Source organism: Amia ocellicauda, chromosome 6 (assembly GCF_036373705.1).
Source record: "Amia ocellicauda isolate fAmiCal2 chromosome 6, fAmiCal2.hap1, whole genome shotgun sequence".
Lineage (NCBI taxonomy): Eukaryota > Metazoa > Chordata > Actinopteri > Amiiformes > Amiidae > Amia > Amia ocellicauda.
In genome coordinates this window covers 15011679-15031281 of record NC_089855.1, presented here as the reverse complement: position 1 = coordinate 15031281, position 19603 = coordinate 15011679, and the positions used below count along the sequence as shown (strand labels likewise).

The 19603-nt window shown below is 36.7% G+C and overlaps 1 protein-coding gene across 3 annotated transcripts in view; it reads right to left on the bottom strand.

The window, feature by feature from the left end:
* Window positions 1-518: 518 nt before the first annotated feature.
* tfg (trafficking from ER to golgi regulator) overlaps window positions 519-19603 on the bottom strand; it is a 45526-nt gene continuing 26441 nt past the window's right edge. For 2 of the 3 annotated variants that reach the window (XM_066706244.1, XM_066706246.1), the window contains 2 exons: window positions 1884-1976; window positions 519-1421 (listed from right to left, as the gene is read on the bottom strand). In XM_066706244.1, the coding sequence (XP_066562341.1) occupies window positions 1024-1421; window positions 1884-1976 (491 nt within the window). In that variant the 3' untranslated portion in view covers window positions 519-1023. The remainder of the gene's footprint in view (window positions 1422-1883; window positions 1977-19603) is intronic. The other variant, XM_066706245.1, reaches the window with a different exon arrangement.

Here is a 19603-nt window from a genome sequence, read left to right as displayed (position 1 = left end):
AAAGTAAATAAAAACATCACAGTAAGTGGAAAGAATGTCATAAATTAAATTAAATTAAACTGAGCTCAAAGTACCAGTAACATATCCACTATTTTCACTAAAGAAAACTATTTAAACAAAGTTAAGAAACAACCTAGACTCACTGGTATAAAACTAATTCATTATTTTGTCCATGTTATTAAAAGGGAGAGTGAACAGGGAAAATTTGACTTTCAGGTGAAGGTTGTTGTGAGGTGATGTTAACTTGGAAAAAATCAGCTTTAATATTCATATGTGCTTCATTTTATGGAGTTCAGTGAAATTCAGATACAATGTAAGACCTTGACCAGCACTACGCTGTAAAAGAAAATAAATTACTGTATGCTTGCTTTCTTGCAAGTTGAAACCACATCTCCAGTGTAAAAGAATGTAGATTACAACACTTTTCCAATCCCACAGACAACCATTAAAGAAGCCAAATTCAACACAGTGACACTCTTCATAACCACAAGACTAAAAAAAAATATATAACTACAAGCTGGATCTCAATACCTTTATTAGCTTTCCAAGAATGTTACAGTTTGTACAGAACACCTAATGGGGCTCCAAAGTGGAATCTTGATTTAGTTATTAGTAATAACCAGCTGAAAAATAAAAACAGTGATCTAAACTTAAAGCTAACAGTGTAATATCCTTCAGAAAGTCCAGGTTACTTCTCCCATTAATGATTTATCATATACTTAGGTAGTGTTGAAAGAAAATAGAAGTCGTTGATGTAATACCAATGAAAACAAAAAACAAAACAAAAAACCTACTACACCCTATTTGGTCTCCCACCTTTGCAGACACATATAATGCTTCTTTTAAAAGCAAAAGTGACAAATGTGTGCTCCACTTTCTTTTTTAATACATGAACAGTATACAATAGAAAAAAAAAAAAAAAAAAAAAAAGCTTTTTGGATTCTGTGAATATTGGGATGAAAATGCATTGAGCCGGGCTGCTCTTCTGAGCTCTGGAAACTGACGGGTTGCTCTTCCTAGATTTTATCGGTAGCCAGGGCCCGGCTGGGTGTAGCCTTGACCATAGGTTGGGCGGTTGCGGGCATAAGGGTTGGAGCCACTAGGTGGAGGGGTCACTGTGCTGCCCGGAGGGGGGGTGAAACCTGGGCGAGGCTGGTAGGCTCCAGCAGGCTGGGTAGGGGCCATACCTGGCTGGGAGGCAGGGGGCATGTTGTAGTTAGCTGGCTGGGAGGCCTGTGTCGTGTAGTTTTGGGCAGGGAAGCTGCCGGGAGGGTACTGCTGGGCGGTCTGGGGCTGCTGCTGCTGCTGACCTGCGAAGCCTGGTGCCGGGGCGGCTGCCTGGGATGTCGGCGGGTTGTAGCTTTGGAACTGCTGCTGCTGCTGCGGAGTGGGCGGAGGCCCGGCCTGGGGGTTGTAGCCTGCTGAGGAGCAAATACAGTCGGATTAGAGGATGTAACTACTTAAATAATGTAAACAGGAGATCACATTCTATAACGGTTATACAATGTAATAAATTACGTTTAATTCAATGCTTTAAGTCTCTGCAGATCCAATAGCTTGCCCACCCCTCACCTCAGCTCTTATAAATCATGACCAGCTGTTTCAACACTCACATCTTTTATTTTTGAAAGGGGTGGGGGGGACTTTCTATTCTTAAACCGCAGGTTTTGAATGTCACATATTTCACAGTCTGAATAAAGTTAATTAATTAAAAGCTAAGAATATCTAATTGACGTTTAAAACGTGTAAAGTGACTGTAACTGTGACTGTGACTGGAGCGTGTGGAGTATAGGGGATTATATTAGACAAAGTGACCCAGTATCCCACTGATCAATCCACATCTGCTCATAAGGAGAAGAAACAGAAGAAGCTGCAATACTAACCGGGGTACTGCATGCCATACTGCTGCTGAGGTGGAGCTGCAGGCTGCTGGGGGGCATAGCCACCCTGGCCTTGGTACTGCTGGTACATCTGGCCTGCTCAAAGAAAAACCATGGCTGTTAATGCAGGGAACACAAGGGATGCTTAATTGTCATCTTCACAATGTTGCCTGTTGTGATAATACAGAGCTCAGTTTGGTTCTGTTCTGCTGGTGGAAGTGAGTGAGATTTTTTTTGGGGGGGTGGGGGGGGAAACACACACATCTGTACTTTATACACATTGTATGAAACACCGCTGCACGGTTGGTTGGTTGCAATAGTGCATGGAAGGCCATCCTGCTGTGAGGGATACTGTCCACTGGGAAACACCCAAGCATCACCCAGGCCAGGTAGACCAAAGAGAATGATGGATGTGTTTTCTGAAGTAGAACGGTATGTCGGAACATAAACAGATTAACTTGAATAGCAAAACACGAGGGGACTGCAAAAAAAGTCTGTGGGAGGAAAGGTGCATTATTCATCAGGCCATCTATCAAAAGTGGTTGGAGACTCGACCTTCTAGTACTGGAACATTCACAGAGCCTACACTCTCTTATATTCATTATGAATGGCCTCTTGTTATTTTGTCAGTTATCCAAATATAGTGTGTGTGTATAGAAAGGGGCCCAATGCAGCAGAGACCTGAAAAACCTTTTGCATGAACCCAACCCCCCCCACTAAACACAAACCAGAAAAATAAGAGAACATTAAACATCTTTTACAGATTTTTCATTGCTGGGGTTTTGTTTTGACCTTTATGAAATACATATGTTCAAAACATGATATTTTGCATCTAACGAACACGGGCTCATTACTTCAGGGGGTTGCTTCTTGCATTTATGAGACCACCCCCTCTCCCCATTGTTCTCTCTTAATAAGTGCTTCACTCAGCTGTTTATGGTGCAGACCATGATTAATGTGGTTTACAACCAGGTTATGCACTTTGTCTCCAAACCCAAATTACAAACATGTTTAAGTTACAAGCAAAGTGTGTGTGTATGAAAGAATGCCTTTGTTTAGTTTTGTGTAGAACTAATTAAACTACAGTGACTGGATGGCCGACAACTTCCAGTCACTGTAGCACCAACCAAAATCCCTCCATGTGCAGATTAAATTGCATTTAAACATTGCTGCATGAACTTATGATTTTGTTATATATTAAGGAGTGAATGTAGAATTGATGAAGGGTCTGCTTGTATCTTTCATTATATATGTTAATTAGGAACATATTAAATTGGGAAAGAGGTGAATATAAAGAAACTGACTCCCTGTGAGAATTGCTTTTCCAGACCTCAGACGCATTTGCCAAAAATAATACAAATAACTAGGAACATTCAAACCAAAGCTGTTTTTGAGCTTCCATACCTTTGCAATGTAGTCACGTTTCTTAAAAATAATTTTAAAAAATTGTCCTTGATGTCAAAGAGGGAGCTAGATTCTGGCAGGATTCACACAATCCTGTCTGTGACCACCCAGAAATGGCATTAGCCCATAGAAAATAATGTAGCTATGAGATGCAAATCTTTTGTTTTTTTATTCTTATTATTCTTATTATTATAATATATATTACAATTAGAAGATTGAGACTGAAGCTATGACATCATTGTCAGGGGGTCAAACAGAATATTCCAAAACACTATTTATAATTAAGTTCGGAATCAATTAAGAATGTAGGCTATCTATGTACTAGGGGAGATTGAATGTTTACCCATAAATCTAAGCAAATTTTTCATTCAATTCAACATTCAATCCTAATTAAAAAATTGAAAAACTAATCAACCCACTTTCACAGACTGTGGTACTTTTATATAAATCTCTCGTGTGTGTCTGCAGTTAGTATGGTAGTATATATATATGCAGCCACTAATGCACACACACAAACAAAATTACACACAACAGAATATTGTATACATCAGTCTTGTGATCTGAAGCTTGAATATATACAAGAATGTCACATACAGATGTTGACTCTACCCCCTGACATAAAGCTTGACATTACATGCAATCAAAACCCCATCAAGAAAGCCTACATGTAACTGTCCATGTGTTATTCTCTACAAAACAAGCCCATAGATCTGGGAACCTGCTGACGGCAGAGTTACTCTGATCTTCACCCAACCGCTCATCCTTGGAGCTTCATCTCTAGAGCTACGTGCCCTTGTCTGCTCTCTCCATCTCTCGTTCTCTATCAATTTTTCCTACTAACAGGCAACATCTGGGAATCCCTACTGAAGAAACGCAATGCTGAAATTATCAGGGAATTTCCTCCTAACCAGAACACATCCATCATCAGGGAACCACAAGAGGAACATGACAACGAAAAAAACAAACAAAAAAAATATCAAAAAATCCTTCTGGAGTCTGGGATTTCCAAAACACATGCACCAGGAGGACAAATCCAACTTTAAATGAAACACAGTACAGCTAAACAAGAGGGAAACAGCAACACATTATGAGTAAGACTTTCTTTTTTAATGTACATGTGTTTTTTTAACTAGATAGTCTTTTTTATATATCTTAAGCAAAGTGAGTGCTCAGAGTCTAAAAAAATAAAAAATAAAAAATAAAACATGGAGAAAATCCTCTACTGTATTAGCATAGCATGTAAACAACACATGGGAAACTGGTACTGGCACACTGTAAACAAAATACTGACATTAAAACATTAGAGCACAATTACATTCCTAACACTAGACAGCTTTATAAAAGTGAAGTACTTTTTTAAAAAACTATATTAATAAAAACAAATCTTTAAATGTTTTTAGAATACTATTTCTGCATTATTATAAATGTAATTTATTGCTGTTTTATTGCCAATTCCACGTTGTTTATAGAAAAATACCCCCCCCACACACACCCGTAAATAAGCTTGCTTGTGTATACCTCTCCAAGTGCAGTACACCATTACTTAATTTAGTTTCCATAAACTACAGCATTCACACAACATACATGAAGGAAGACACTACACTAAAAAAACTAGGGGAAGTTCAGATATGTCTTTCCTTTCCAAAACTACGAAATGTATACAAACAATTAAGATCATTGTTTTGCAGATACAGCTCAGAAATGTGTTTCCACGGTGTTAATCAAACAAACCTATTAAAGTTATAATGGTACATTACACCTCATTAGACTTATTCTGGAGGAGTGGATGATTTATGGCAGACAACTGTCTGAAATTAGATCACATTCACTGTAAAGAGAATGAGACAGTTGTGGGATATTTTGGTCAGGTTTTTTTTCAGTTTTCGAAAATGTCAAACTTCTGGCATTAAAAGCAGGGTATTGACTAAAAATAAAAGTACATTGAGAATCATAAACACAAGCTGTATAAATGGTTCACTATTTCTTTTTTTTGAGCTGCCATTAAAACAAATGGCTTTTACATGCATGAAAAGAAAGAAAAATAGCTAGCTTTGTCCTAGCAGGGGATGATAAATGAGATGGCTCCTAGTTAAAGGCAATACAATATAAAAATATTTAGTTATGGAATTACACTGCTGGCTCCTTGTCCAGAACAGCTCTTAAAGGCTAAGTGAGGCACTAGCACGCACCTAATGGATTAACACGTTGGTTAAACAGCAATTGGACAGAAAAAAGTTTCACAGATTAAAGTGATACCGTAAAAAAGGTTCTCTAGAAATCCAGGAGTAAATCAAATATGTTACTGCTAAGAAACAGCACACACAGAATTTGTGTGATAGGATAAGAAGCGTAACACCAAACTGAGCCAGGTATCTAACTCCCTCAAGGAGGAAACATCAGTGCCTCATCTTTTTATAAATTAAATATCACTTGTTTTCTGAAGTCTTTCAGGAGACCACTATAACAAGTTAAAACCACCTGCAAAATATCCTGCATCTCCTAATCCACTTGGCTTTTCTTCTTTGTCTGCTTTCTATCAAATTTTATTAAGTGGGTTTGGAAGAAAATAGATGTTGGTTTTTACAGGATACTATCTTATCCAAACTAATTATCTGAAAATTCACTTATCTTGTTAAAAATTCAGTGTCTTATTTTCTCATTCGAGATGGCAGTTAGTATCCCCCCCCAATCGTTGACATCCAACATGCAATAAGGAACACCGACTGTCAAGCGTGTTGCCATATCAAGTCTCGGCCAACAGAAGATTGATCTCACCAAACTAATCTGAAATTACTCCAGTGCAGCAGATTTTTCTCATCCACAGGCAAAGACGAAGTTCCCACTATCCGAGAGTCTAAGAGGCACCCAACCCCAACAAGAGTTGTTTTAGAAGCTGAAAATTGTATAAGAACAAATTCATTTTACAAACTTAATAAAAAATGTAACATTTCCTTTTTGTTAATGTCAAGTCTCTGGCTGGAACGATTTCTTAATTTGTACATTGTAACAAGAGCAATATGCCTGCAACTCTGCAACAGGAGCAAACTTTACTCAATTTTCTATGCAATTAAGTTTAGACTTAATTATGTTGCATTACAATGTAATCAACTAGATAGGTATTAGAATGTATTTAATGTTTTAAATTACTTTAGCCTACAAGTGAAAAGTAATAGGATGGAATTACCATTAGTAAAGAACAATAGTATAAGGTGGGTAGTTTTTTCAAACAAGGTCTGATGCCGAAATTATTTAGCGAGACACAGAATTTACATCTTGGGTCACATTCATAAATGTTCAGACCGTTTTTTCCTATTGAGGGAAAAACTAAGAAATAGGGAAGTGTTGTGTAAAACTTGCATTTACACGTAAAAATAAAATAAAATAATTATGCTTTATTAGTTTGCTCCATCGGGGGTTTGGTTATTTTTTATTTTTCTTAGGGGTGATACATTTAACAAAGTTTAAATTTAATTAAAATGGGCCATTGTGTTCTGAAAAAGAACACCTAGAACATGAAGCATTTAAGGACTGTAGAGAAAGTAATCTGATAACTGTTTTCCTTCAGACTGTATTCTTTCTGTTGCCAATCCCAACTTTCACCTTCTTTATGTAAATCTCTTCTATTGGTTTTGATATTTCAAATGGAAATTACATGCCTCCTGCAAATCTGTTTCCCGCCTGTTCAAGTCTTCATGCCAAAATCATAAACAATCTTAATGTGATGATTGGAAGGGGAGAGATAACAGTGAAGAAAAAGGCACGAAAATAATGACTGAAAAGTATTTAAATCGAGTACACCTCTATAAAAAATTGTGAACTGTAAAATTGACTTTTTTTAATGTCACTATAATACTTAATATATCTGTAAATATATGCCTTTGCCCTTCAGTTTCCTGCCAAATCCTACTTGCTATAGCAGAATAAGTGAACTCCTCAGATATGAGTTTAATCTGATTTCAAGTCATATCAACACTTTTTATTTTCTCAATATGGTTACAGATTAAATCTGGGCATCACTATAACTCACGTTTAACTCACAGAACTGCCATTCCTATTTGTAATACTTAAAACAACCCCTCTAAACTCATAAAATGTGGCTTACACACACAAAAAAACCTTCACGTTAGTGATGGTTTATATCATCATTCCTGATGTAATGAGGCCTTCTACCACACACGGCTCGTTAATGTGTTTTGACCTCAACCATACAGACACCAGAGAAAGTGTTTACAATGCACTTTTGAGCCTTTTTCGTAAGGAAATATTTAATGATTTGTAAATAAAAAATCATTGTTAAAAAGTGCAACAGAGTCCGTGCGCTTGCCTGCAAACCAGCTGCCTATGTGGGAGTTGCTCCTAGGGAGTTAAAACCAAAATACTACTCCGCTTCCAAAAGACACCACTTAATCAGTACTGGACCAAGATCTTACACATGAGACTTTTTGTACTATTCCAACTATCCAGAATTTCCAGAGTTTGATTGTTCAAACAGACAGAAAAAAAAATCTCTCTACTATCCAATATCTGATTATTTCTACAGCAAACCTGCACATCAAGTGGCAATAATGTCTTGCTGTCAACTTCTATTTCATAGCGAGGGACGACATCCCCAGAAGTACTATAGAGGTCTAAAATCTGGCAGCAACACTGGACTTGTGTTTTAAATCACTTATATATGTACATTAATTTAATATCACTTCATGATGCATGGTTGGCACGGTACTGAATATATGTAAACTATATTCTAGATATAGACTTTAATTAAACTTGTTTAACAGTCACAGAGTAGAGTCTGCAATCACAATTGTTTTGTATGACTATTGATTTTAACGGAGAATTAGCTCAATAAAAAAGTATATGGAAGTAGGACAGGTTTTGCCTAATTGTATTGCATTACCCAACAGCTAGATCATAACGAAACTACATATATTCCCGTAAAAACATCAGGGATGAGGTCCAAAAAAGGTAAAGATCATGTCGACACTTATGCCTTGTAATTATTTTTTGTTCCAGTGAAGGAGCTTCAAAAGGGAGGGACCGGCATTGAGAAAGGACAATCCCCTGGAGAAACAGCAGTTCGGCATTCTCAGAATTACACTTCCATGGAAATTTGCTGTTTCATACAGTGTACATGGACTGAATTAGGGGAATTTCGGGGAACTCTTCCTTTAGGGAAAGCTCCTGGATCATGTATACTTTAAACCTTCCGATACTGAATGGCATCTACGAACAAAAGAAAAACTGCTCCAACGTACCACTGAGTGTTTCTAATTTTAAGCATAATCATCGAGTTGAGGGCCCTGTGAGCTCAAATAGCTGAAACAAAAATATTATTAATTATGAAAGTGCAAGTTGCTTGATATATAAAAAATACCTGTGTTGTCACAGGTATCCCTACTAAACATGGAATATGCTGGTAAACCCAGACTGAATACATTGTACAAATAAACATTTCCTTTGCCAAGGATCCTCTGCAATAATTTGGCATCTTAACCTTTTAAAATGTATTTTCCCAAACCACTAAATAACTTCCTCTAGCACTTATCTGAGCCAAACATCTTGACAGTACGTGAACTAGAACTAGATTGTGTAGTTTTTACATAGTCATAATTTGTAACCATTAAACCTTCCCAAGTATAGGAAATGCACACAAAGCAGTTACTGTTCATTTACATCTTTGCTGAAAAGATATTTTCACAGCATGAGCAAGAGAATCAGCTCAGAATATTTCCACATGGGGCAAATGTGTCTTTGCTAATAGACTACATTATTTTGGGGAATAATTGCTAAACAAAAATAAACAAACAAGAAGAACGTTTTGAGGTACAGAAGATGGTGATATCTTATATAAATCATCAAATATGAATTTTGAGTTAAAGCTGAGCTTCCCATTAAGACTTCTCAGAGATTGTGATTATACCCTAAACTACTTGTTAAAGTATAATTAATAGATTGTGTCACTGTAATTGATGTGGGGGGAAAAACAAAAAAAGTATTTATTTTATATATAATTAAAGTGGAACAATTATGTGGCATTATTTTGTATTATTTATGTTGTACCCGTTACAAATCAGGTTCTAGAACATAATGGTATTTTTGCATGAGTAAATGGCCTGCACTAGTTTAAAGTGGAAATGACAAATATTAGGTTGCTGAAGTTTATGTCTGACTTTGTAACCTGGCAAACACACACAGGTCACATCTAATCTACAATTCTATCATCGTATTTTCCACATCTCTACGTCAGGATGTACTGTTGCAGTGTTGTTGCAGTACTGTGACCTATCTGTGTTGAAAGACTGGCTATATATATATTTACACATACCAAGTATTTGTACACGTTATACTTGCATGTACTTTTTTTTTTTTTTTTTAAACAGTCATGGGTCAGTATAAAGATTTACATAGAGGCAGAATTAAAGACTATTGTTATCCTTCTTTGGCCATATAAATGTAAAAAAGCAGTTAATGAAACCATCATGTAATAACATATATATATATATATATATATATATATATATATATATATATATTTTTTTTTTTAGGGCATTCAGAGTAGGAACTGAACCAAAAACAGCAGTATTGCCAAAAGTAGAGCACAGGGCAATAGTAAGTTAAACCATATTTGGCATTACCCATCGCAAGGAGCTATTATGGCAACATGAGCAAAGGGTTACAGACAACCTGAAAACTGCATTTCTAAATCAAGTTCATACTTACTGTAATTGTTTCATTGTATTGGTTTACAATTCAGGAATTCCCTGAAATATAAAGCAATAGGTTTCTTAAACACAGATTTTTTCTTATTCAAAAAAATGTTTTGGAACTAGAAAATAAATGTATGAACAAAAACATACATACAATTTCAACTTTGTATTGAACAATATTTAAGTGATAGTTTTTTCTATACAATGTTCAACAGAAAAGGCATTGTCAGATTGCCTAGACATTTCAATGCACTCGTTGTAGGTGGCTATCCCCTGGAACTAATGAAAGTACTCTAGCCACATGATTCAGTACTACTTTGAGAATTACAACTGTAAAGGAACACCTTTTGATTTTTTCTGAAGTAGCATGAGACATCTGGCTCAGAAAACCACATTAAATCACTTTCAGTAGAAGCTGGAAACAAAGTATTTGAATTCATTTCCGAAAAGAACAAAAGTGTTTCCCCATCATGAAGGAGCAACCCAATAAATAAACCTACATCATAGAAGTCAAATGGAAATTAAGAGACCATCCATACGATTTGAGTTTTACAAAACTCAAGAGATGGAGACAGATAATCAGGTAGATAGAAAAATGGTTAAGTCATATTTTATATTCATATTAATAATTCAATATTGAATTCCTCTCACAGGAATGTCTTAAAAAACTCCATTATTGTTGTGTATTATTATTATTATTATTGAAGAGTTTCTCAGTTTGAGCAGGATGGAATACACTTCTGTGGAGTTAAATACTGAAGTTGTAAATGTGGGTATCCAATACCTCAGAGATCACTTGCACTGGCACAGCCCCACTATCATATATTCATAATTCATGATGCATCTGTCTATCTGATAAGTGCACTGCTGATAAACTATGTGACACAGCTTCACTGAACACTATTTTTCTAAGCTAGACACTAGCCATTCACCATCCCGACTGTAATGAAATCTGCTTATTTAGTAAGAGATGAAAAAAACAAAAGCAGTTCTTAACCATTTGACACAAAAATTTTGGACCGTATTTCCCTTCCACCGGACTATGCCTTCCAGTCGAGCACCCACGAGAGCTAGCTCTTGGACTTGCTGACAGCTCTGCTTATGCGTTCCCAGGGTCTGTCATGTGGCCTCCAGGTACACTGCCCTAAGAGACCGCCTGTATATAGTTTGTTCATGCGTCTGCAAGCGTCTGTAATGTACCCTGCTTTATGTATTTACTGTTTTTATAACACCAGGACTGTGGCTCCATCTAAGTTGGAATTAGACTGGAGCATCACTGCAACTGTTCAGCTGATGGCAGCTGTGTACATAGTTCCTTGGTCAGCAGGTCTGTGGCCCAGTATGGCTGTGTGCCATAGAGCAAGAGACCACAGCTGCTGTCCTCAGCGGTAAGCACGTGAGCTGGCTATTGTGCGCGAGTTAATTCATTTACACCGTAGAACTAACGTTGCCCTGAGTTAGATGGACTAACCAGCAGGCGTCAACTGCCCCTGTGTTCCATGTGTGATGCATGAAAGTTTCCTGTGTCCCCTGGTGTATATAGTTAATTTGTACAACATATATTTGATTTGTCAGCACAGTGGAGATCCCCACCCTGTAGTGTTCAGTTGGGCAGGACGCTCCTGTGCTGCACGTAGGCTGCATGAAGGTTCCTGTTGCCTCGCTATACATGCATTATATTATTATTTCCAGCCTGGCTACTCTGAGCAACTAGTGAGTGGGCTGTGTATTGTGTAGTGTTGTATACGATGGGTCTGTGGTCCCACTCCTGTTGGATCAGGGGTCTACTGCCATGTTATTGCGCGGAGGGAGCACAGATTGCTTGATTGCCCCACGCCTATATATATGTATTATTATATATTGCACTGTGCAAGAAGTTACAGCCTCACTCCTAGCTACACTAGTAGAGTCACCAGCCTTGCTATGGTAAGCAGAGGGTGTAAGAGTTGACCTATGTAGCCCCGCTTTATATATGCTGATTACAGACAGTTTCCACTAGAGCGTGACTATGGTCCTCGATCCTGGACGGCTCATGTGTGGCCCTGAAGAATGTTTACTGTCTGGAGTTGTTACTGAGGCCCTCAACAGTACACCTCAGGGCAGGCTCCCTTATCAGCTCGCTGGCTCAGTACAGTACAGTAACCCCTCCCCCTTGGGCAGTGCTTCCGACTTGAAAGATAATGATAGGTTACAAAGGCAACCCCGATTATCTGAAAAAGAAAGCACTGCCCAAGGGTTGCAAGGTCACGCGGGAATCCTAGCTCCCAGCAAAAGAGGAAGAGTCTGCACTGATGTCACCTTTTACAAACAGGAAGTGGGAAGAGACTTGGTTGAGTGACAAACTGAAGGGGCCAATGGCAGATTTTATAGAGTGACGTTTTCGATCGGGTTCCTACGGAAATGCGCAGAAACCCCTCCCCCTTGGACAGTGCTTCCTTTTTCAGATAATCGAGGTTGCATTTGCAACCCATCGTTAGCAATTCTCAATGATCTCAAGGCTTTCTATTATTTATTTTTAATTAATTAGCAGGGCAGGGGACTTGAAAAATGAATATATAAATACTGTAGGAAATGCATCCATGTTTTTAAACAATCAAACATAAGGTGAAAATCCTTAGTTCTGCTGCAATATTTTGTTTGTGAAAGAAGTCCGTAAGAAAAGCACCCTTTCAAAAATTAAACGGTCTGTACTGGACAACACTCAGCCAAGTAGACCTGCAGCCTTTCTACATTTTCCTTTCTCTATTCCCAAGCCTCAAGAATTGCCAAATTATTTTTACAGCACAGTCTAAGAGAAGGCAAATTAAAGAGACGTCAACATTCCTATACTCTATATTGCAGAGTGTAAATAATTTATGTTGGACAGAATGTAGAATAAAGCTCCAAACTTACACAAGGAGAGAAAAATAGAAGTGCTGGTAAACATTAGCCCATTTATTTAAACAGGATTGCAAGAATGTGTGCTTTGACTTGTAGGAGAGTGATGAAATGTCTTGCTTTAATCCCAAGAACTACCTGAGAGAATTATACATCTTGTACAACAATTTAAAAAAAAAAAAAAAAAAATATCACTACTCTAGAGGAAACACAGACTCATTATTAATTCTTAACATAACCACCAGATTTTAATACAGTACATAAGTCAGTGTATAGCACTGGATAGACAGAAAATGCAAGAATAACGACAGGGTTATTTCTGAAGATTTGTGCTCTCTTTGGATCCATATTTAAAATAATGTAGGTTTTTTCCCACCATGCATGTTAATGCTAAATTGACTGTTTACAGTTTGTTTTGGATAAGATACATTTTTGTTCATTCAAGCATAGGCTAATTATTGCTTTTTAAAGGTTTGTTAATTAAAGATACATTTATATATCTTTATAAAAGTCTCATAATTAACAATTTATAGACCTGACATATGGAAACATTGTATTTACTGCAAAAGCTTGCACTTGATTATCTGACTACAGATTTCAAGTTTCTTGAATAAATTATATGTTCATGCGGTTCATGCCTGAACTTAACTAAAATATTTGCTAAACACCTATGCTCTTCCAGAAAACGTTTTTTTCTTCCCTTTCTTTTTTTAACAGCAGTTAATCTAAACCTCAACTGGCAGCTTTGGCACCAATCTGATCAATTTTGAGAAATGCAAAATAAATTTGTGGGGGTTATTATAGAATTGTAAATTGCAAATTAACTTCCAAATTAACTTTTTTTTTTTTTTTTTTTCCCAATCATGGTGACACAATCTGTTACAATATACTTTAACCAGCAGTTTCAGTTTAGGCAACAATTTCAGATAGGTCTTAATGTACAGCAGGCTGTTTATCATTGGAAACACAAAGGAGGCTGGGATGTGTAAATACAATTTAAAGACTTTGAATGTGTAACTGTTTTAAAATGAAATCAAGAAATGGATACACATTTTAATAAGCACTGATTTTACTCTTATTTACAGTTTGGCAATTTGCATTACTTCTTCACAGAGTGCAGTGAAAAAGTAGAAGAAAGTAGCTAACAGGAAGAAGCCCCAGCTTCTGTCTTCTGTAGAGGAGAGATGGTGAAAAGTTTATGACCAATTAGTTTCTAATAGTTTCTGAAGGCTGCAGCAAATGCTTAATCTACACCATCCCCAAGAATCATACAATTAGAAAATATCACATTTTACTGCATTTCCTCTGTGCGAAGCGCACCAGAAGAATTGTGAAAACGTACGGCTGTCAACCGAATTGATATATTTTTTAGTACAGAGTATTGCAGGGTGGTAATATTCACCAACCACCAATATTTTCTTTATTACTGCAATTTCCGAGCTACAGATTTATGGCATCTTTCATGTGGTTGGAATTTTGCATAATAAAACGAAAAAAATATATATTTTTGAGAGTTTCAACAAATACAGTCTATGAGCTCCTGAAATAAAATTTAGTCTGGACAGCCTGCTGTGATACTATACAACTGGCTAAACAGCCAGCACTTCATGGACACTTCAAGCAATTATAGCTGTAAGATTTTCCACTGCTCTTCTACCATCCAGACTGAACAAAAAGGAAAAGACTGATAATTCATGCAGCTCCAGCAAATGACCTCTAATGGAACAAGCTGCAGTGTTTTTCACAGTTTTGGGAGGTCACAATATGGAGACAAACGCTGTCACTGCCTACTCCACTTCTCACCTTCAATTCTGTGGTCAGTTAATCTGGTATTGTGCCACATGATCCCCTTAATCTGAGTGAGAGTCAGATTCGTTTCTCTGAACCATAAATTACCTAGAGCTGTCTTACATACTTTTTGCCTTTCCAGTCTACAATGAACATCCATCAAAAAGAGATGAGTGTCATTGCGGGGGGGATTGATTACAGTACTTTTTACGCACTGCAGTGTAATTTAGTACCATTAAAGTGGAAAATGGCTAGTCAGTTCTGATTTCTTAAGATTAGTTAAATTGAAGTTCTCTTTAGAAATTACAAGGGGAAACTTAACAAACATTCTGCTTCAAACTGTTTGAGAAACACACAAGGGATGACGACAAACACAGCCAATGAAAATGATTATAAAAACGTGCCAATAGAGTAACTCCCAAGATCTAGCCTCTGGCACCGAGACAGAAGCTGCTAAATGAAAGCACAAGCCCAAGGCTTTCCTGTCAGGGACCCAAGGCAAACAAACCAAGCATTATGCCTCTAGCACATTGAGACAAACAAGAGAGACCAAGCAGGAAACAAACAACACCTAGTGAGTTTTTTGTTGAATAATCACGTATATGAAGAGCATATTCAGTTCTTAGTCTTTATTATTATTATTATTTATTGTAAATGTTTTGGATATCAGCTGCCTTACAAGTTTGTCCAAGGTTGACGGTAATAAAGGTAAAGGACTTTAAAAGTTTTCAACCATAATGCACATTTTACAAATTCCCAAATACATTAAACATTGATTATTTTGTTATTTTATAAGGATCTAATGGTAATTAATACATATTTCCCCAAGTGTTGATACATACACATCAGTTCAACACTGCATTGCCTTAATCAATGCCATTATAAAACTCACACAAGCAATATAGGCCAAAATTGCTGTACTGACATTTGTGTATAATTCACAAAATAGGGTAGAAAATAAGTCAACCAGTCACTTCAGGCAGAAACAAAGCAACATGGTATTGACTGAGAAGAAAAAAAAAAATTATTCGTCCTTCCCTTGCTACTTCTTTTATATCCTAAATAGTGATATAGTGCCAAACAGACAACACTGGATGGAAATGTGGAGTGAAACACAGGTTTCCGGTGTACTCTGAATGGCCAGAACTGCAAATGAAGGAGTCTATTGTTTTCACAGGCAGTTCCATTAAACTTACCCAAAACTCAAGAGGTCACAGAGGAAATGACACACACACCTGCTGACCCTGTTATGTGAATCTATGGTTTCAACAACACCGCATCAAAGACACAGCCCAGTTACCCCAGACTTGTATTTCTGCCTTCGGCACATGGCCCGGCGGAACCTGAGCTCAGTCAAGGCTTGATTAATAATAATCTGCCGTTACTGGAAGGTACAAATTTGAAAACAATATTACATGAAATAGTAGCAATTACAATCAGGGTATGTTTAAATATGTAAGTTTAAACCAGTCTATAGCAGGGATGATGAAAATATAACTATCTGGTAAAACTGATTATTCACTCCATTCCATGAAATAGTTCGTTCTTTCGGCAACTGTCAATATTAAACTATTGCAGGTTTAAGTATAGTTGTGTTTTTTTTCCTCGTGTGGTTTTGACCAGACTGTACCCAACTTCTTCCAGACTCATCTCTTCCTACACCCTGTCTAGACTACTCCAGCCTTCCTGAACTGGAAGACTGGCTGTACTCCCTCTTCGTTCCCATGCCTCCAGAGCTCGCTTGTTCTCCACCCCCACCTGCAAGGGGTGGAATGACCTTCCCACTGAGGTTTGGACCACCCAGTCCCAGACCAGCTTCCAGTGCAAGCTCAGAGTGTTCAACCCTCCACTTCAGGACAATATGGCACTCACACTTTCATACACCTTCAAACTTACAGTTACCTTCTCCCCACCTTGATGCCCCCTACTAGTACAGCTGACTTTATCACTTAATTCATGGACTTAATCATAACTGCTTCCCCACAATTGGTAAATTGCCTGCTTTGACTACACTGCACATAGCACCGATGCATCTTGCTACATTTTTCCTTTTACTTGAACTGTACTTTCACAGGATCTTACACTATATTTTGGCTTGATCTTAGTTTAATTTATTTGAATTAGGATTTATATGGTATGTTTTGCATTTAATGCAGAGAATTAGAGCATATGCTACAAAATAATAATACATTACTATTTTAATGTTGTTTTTCTATGGTTTATAGATTTACTTGCAATGAAAGAATAAAGTGCTTGAGGGTCCAATCATGCCTTACACATTGGAACAAGATTCTTACCCTAACTCTCATCACCATCATCTCTGTCAATCTGCCTCAGCACAGCACAGCACAACACTCATGTCTACATATGCCTGTAAAAGTTAACCACAAAACCCTTGTGTTAGCTCATTTTAAATCTGTCTCTCTCCCTTTAAACATCTTGCTTCTGTTGCCAGCTTTCATGATATCACTTACAGTATGAAAAAGTAAGCCTGAGAACAAAATAAATTATTTTGGAATAAGGAACATACAAATCTGTAACCAATGGAAAGAGCCTCAAAAGCTGTGAAACTCGAGCCGACGCTTTACATTTTGGTCAGAATTAGTGGTATAATCAGGATGATCTAATGCCTGCCACAGAATACATTTTGAACAGCAGCCATATTGTTTCACTGGTGTCTACAGGACTAATGAGATACACGGGCTCTTTTTGCACGTGACTTCAGATGCGGTATATATCAAGAAACCATTACATACCTGTAATTATCATTCCTCTTGCAATAAGAGGCCTTTTTACAAGGATTTTAAAGCATTGGATTATAAACTGAATAGCTCAGAAGGCAATTCTTTCTTTGAAGCTTTTTAGATAAATGCACCATTCTTTTATGCCAGGAGCTGAAAAATAAGCTGTGCTGTTTCACCTTGGGTATTTGTAAAAACAAAGTATCTATCCAAATTCCAGCACTTTCCTCATAAAACTTTATTCGATGAGCGTTTCATGGCCACATTTGTTGCCAGGTAACAGGTGCAGTGGTAACTTTAGAGCTTTAAAACCTGACAGATAATGCATGGCTAAGGAAACTATGAAACTGCTGAAATCAACATTTCCTCCTGCTATAAATCAAAGGGACAGGTTTCAGACTAATTTGGTGAATGCTGAAGTCTCAAAGCTAGCTCACTCAACTGTATCCATTGTACTCAAAGCTATCTCACTCAACTGCAAGCACTGTAATGTGGATTTGCAAAGATTATTATTATTATTTTTTTACCTCAAATTGTAACAATAACTCTTATTTGCGGAGATCTCAGAACATCTTAACAAAACAGTTTTACCAGATGTAACAGAGAAAGACAAGTGCTGTTGTTTTATTTTACTCACTTAGCTTAAATCTTTATTGTATTTTCTAAAAATCTTTATTTCTGCAACTTTCTTCTTTTAAAGGTGTTTGTTTACCCATGAAGCTGTAATGTTTTAAACAGATGTACTTTTTACTGACAAATTTAATTGCATTATATACTACTATATACCTTAAAATGCTTTCACAATAGTTTATTTAGCAAAGGAAGTTTTAAACAAATCATATTTTGTTTTGGTTGTAGATTGTGATGTGTGTTCTGTAGCATTATTCTGTTGGTAAGTCAATTTACTTTAACATTTTCTCAAATAGTTTTAAGTTAATTATAAATCTTATTCCTAACCTGATCTAAATAATGCATCTTCAAAACTTCTGAAGATTTGCTACATTGTAAGTTATGCATTTCACTCCGTCTCTCTCGGTTTATGTTTTAGGTCCTAATTGTATAGCTAAAATGACTACATGCAAACTGAGTTGCACAAATAAAACAATTTCAAGAAAAATACAATAACATTGGAAAATGATTTCATGGATCAGCATATAGGGAATTGATGCTGGCAGGAAAGTTGATATTCAAGTTACAACACCCATAATGTCCCTTAAGGCAACAGTCATTGGAAAAATACATTTGTTTGTTCATTTGTAAAAAAAACAAAACAAAAAAAAAAAACATTGGTTTCTGGAGCTTTAGACTAAGCAACGAAACACAGCTAGTAAGATCTGGCCTGTAAAACACTACAGAGTCCAACTATTTATATTCCCCAATTTGTCAAATATTTTAAAATAAAATGCTAGAGAAATAAGTTTCACTTGTCATACTATCTGGAACAGGGCTATTCTGGCAATGACACACAATTAAGTCTGCAGTGTGACCACAAGAGTAAGCTCACTGGTTTTGAAATTAAAGTTATATTCACTCACTTGAGTTGAAAATACTTCATTAAATAGTTCAATATAATTCTGGCCAGAAGGGGACATTTGAACATGGAATTAAATTACCAGAAAATGACATTTATTTAGCAAATTTAAATTTTTTTCTGCTCTTGGAGAAAGTTAATAACATTCTAAGTTCTCTGCTGAATCAATTGATATATTCAATGCCAAGCTTATAAGAAGTGATCTATATAAACAGACTATTTTGCGGAGATAGAGAAGGTCACTGTTAACCTAAAAATGTCTCACACTGAGCATTTTCGCACTTGCCTATAATATACAGATGTACTTCAATTGTTAATTAAAATGGTTGATTCAAAAATGGGAAAACAGCAGATTGGTACATATGTTCTGACGCATAGCAGCAGAAAAGCTAAAACATATTTACACTAATGCCTTGGTGAGGCCAAAACTGTGCTGATGTGATCACCATCATAGTCAAAGGATAGTGTAAAATAATGAAAGTTTTTTGGTAGATTGTATTCTTATGAAAATAAATGTTGAATTGATTACACAATACAGTAAAGTACATTAACCTGCAGAATGAAAGGAATGAAACGTACAATACCAGTAAAACGTGGGATATATTAGTAATGTTTGATGACATTATGCATTATGCTAACCTTCCACTTATCCTAACCAGCTGCATGCAATTATCT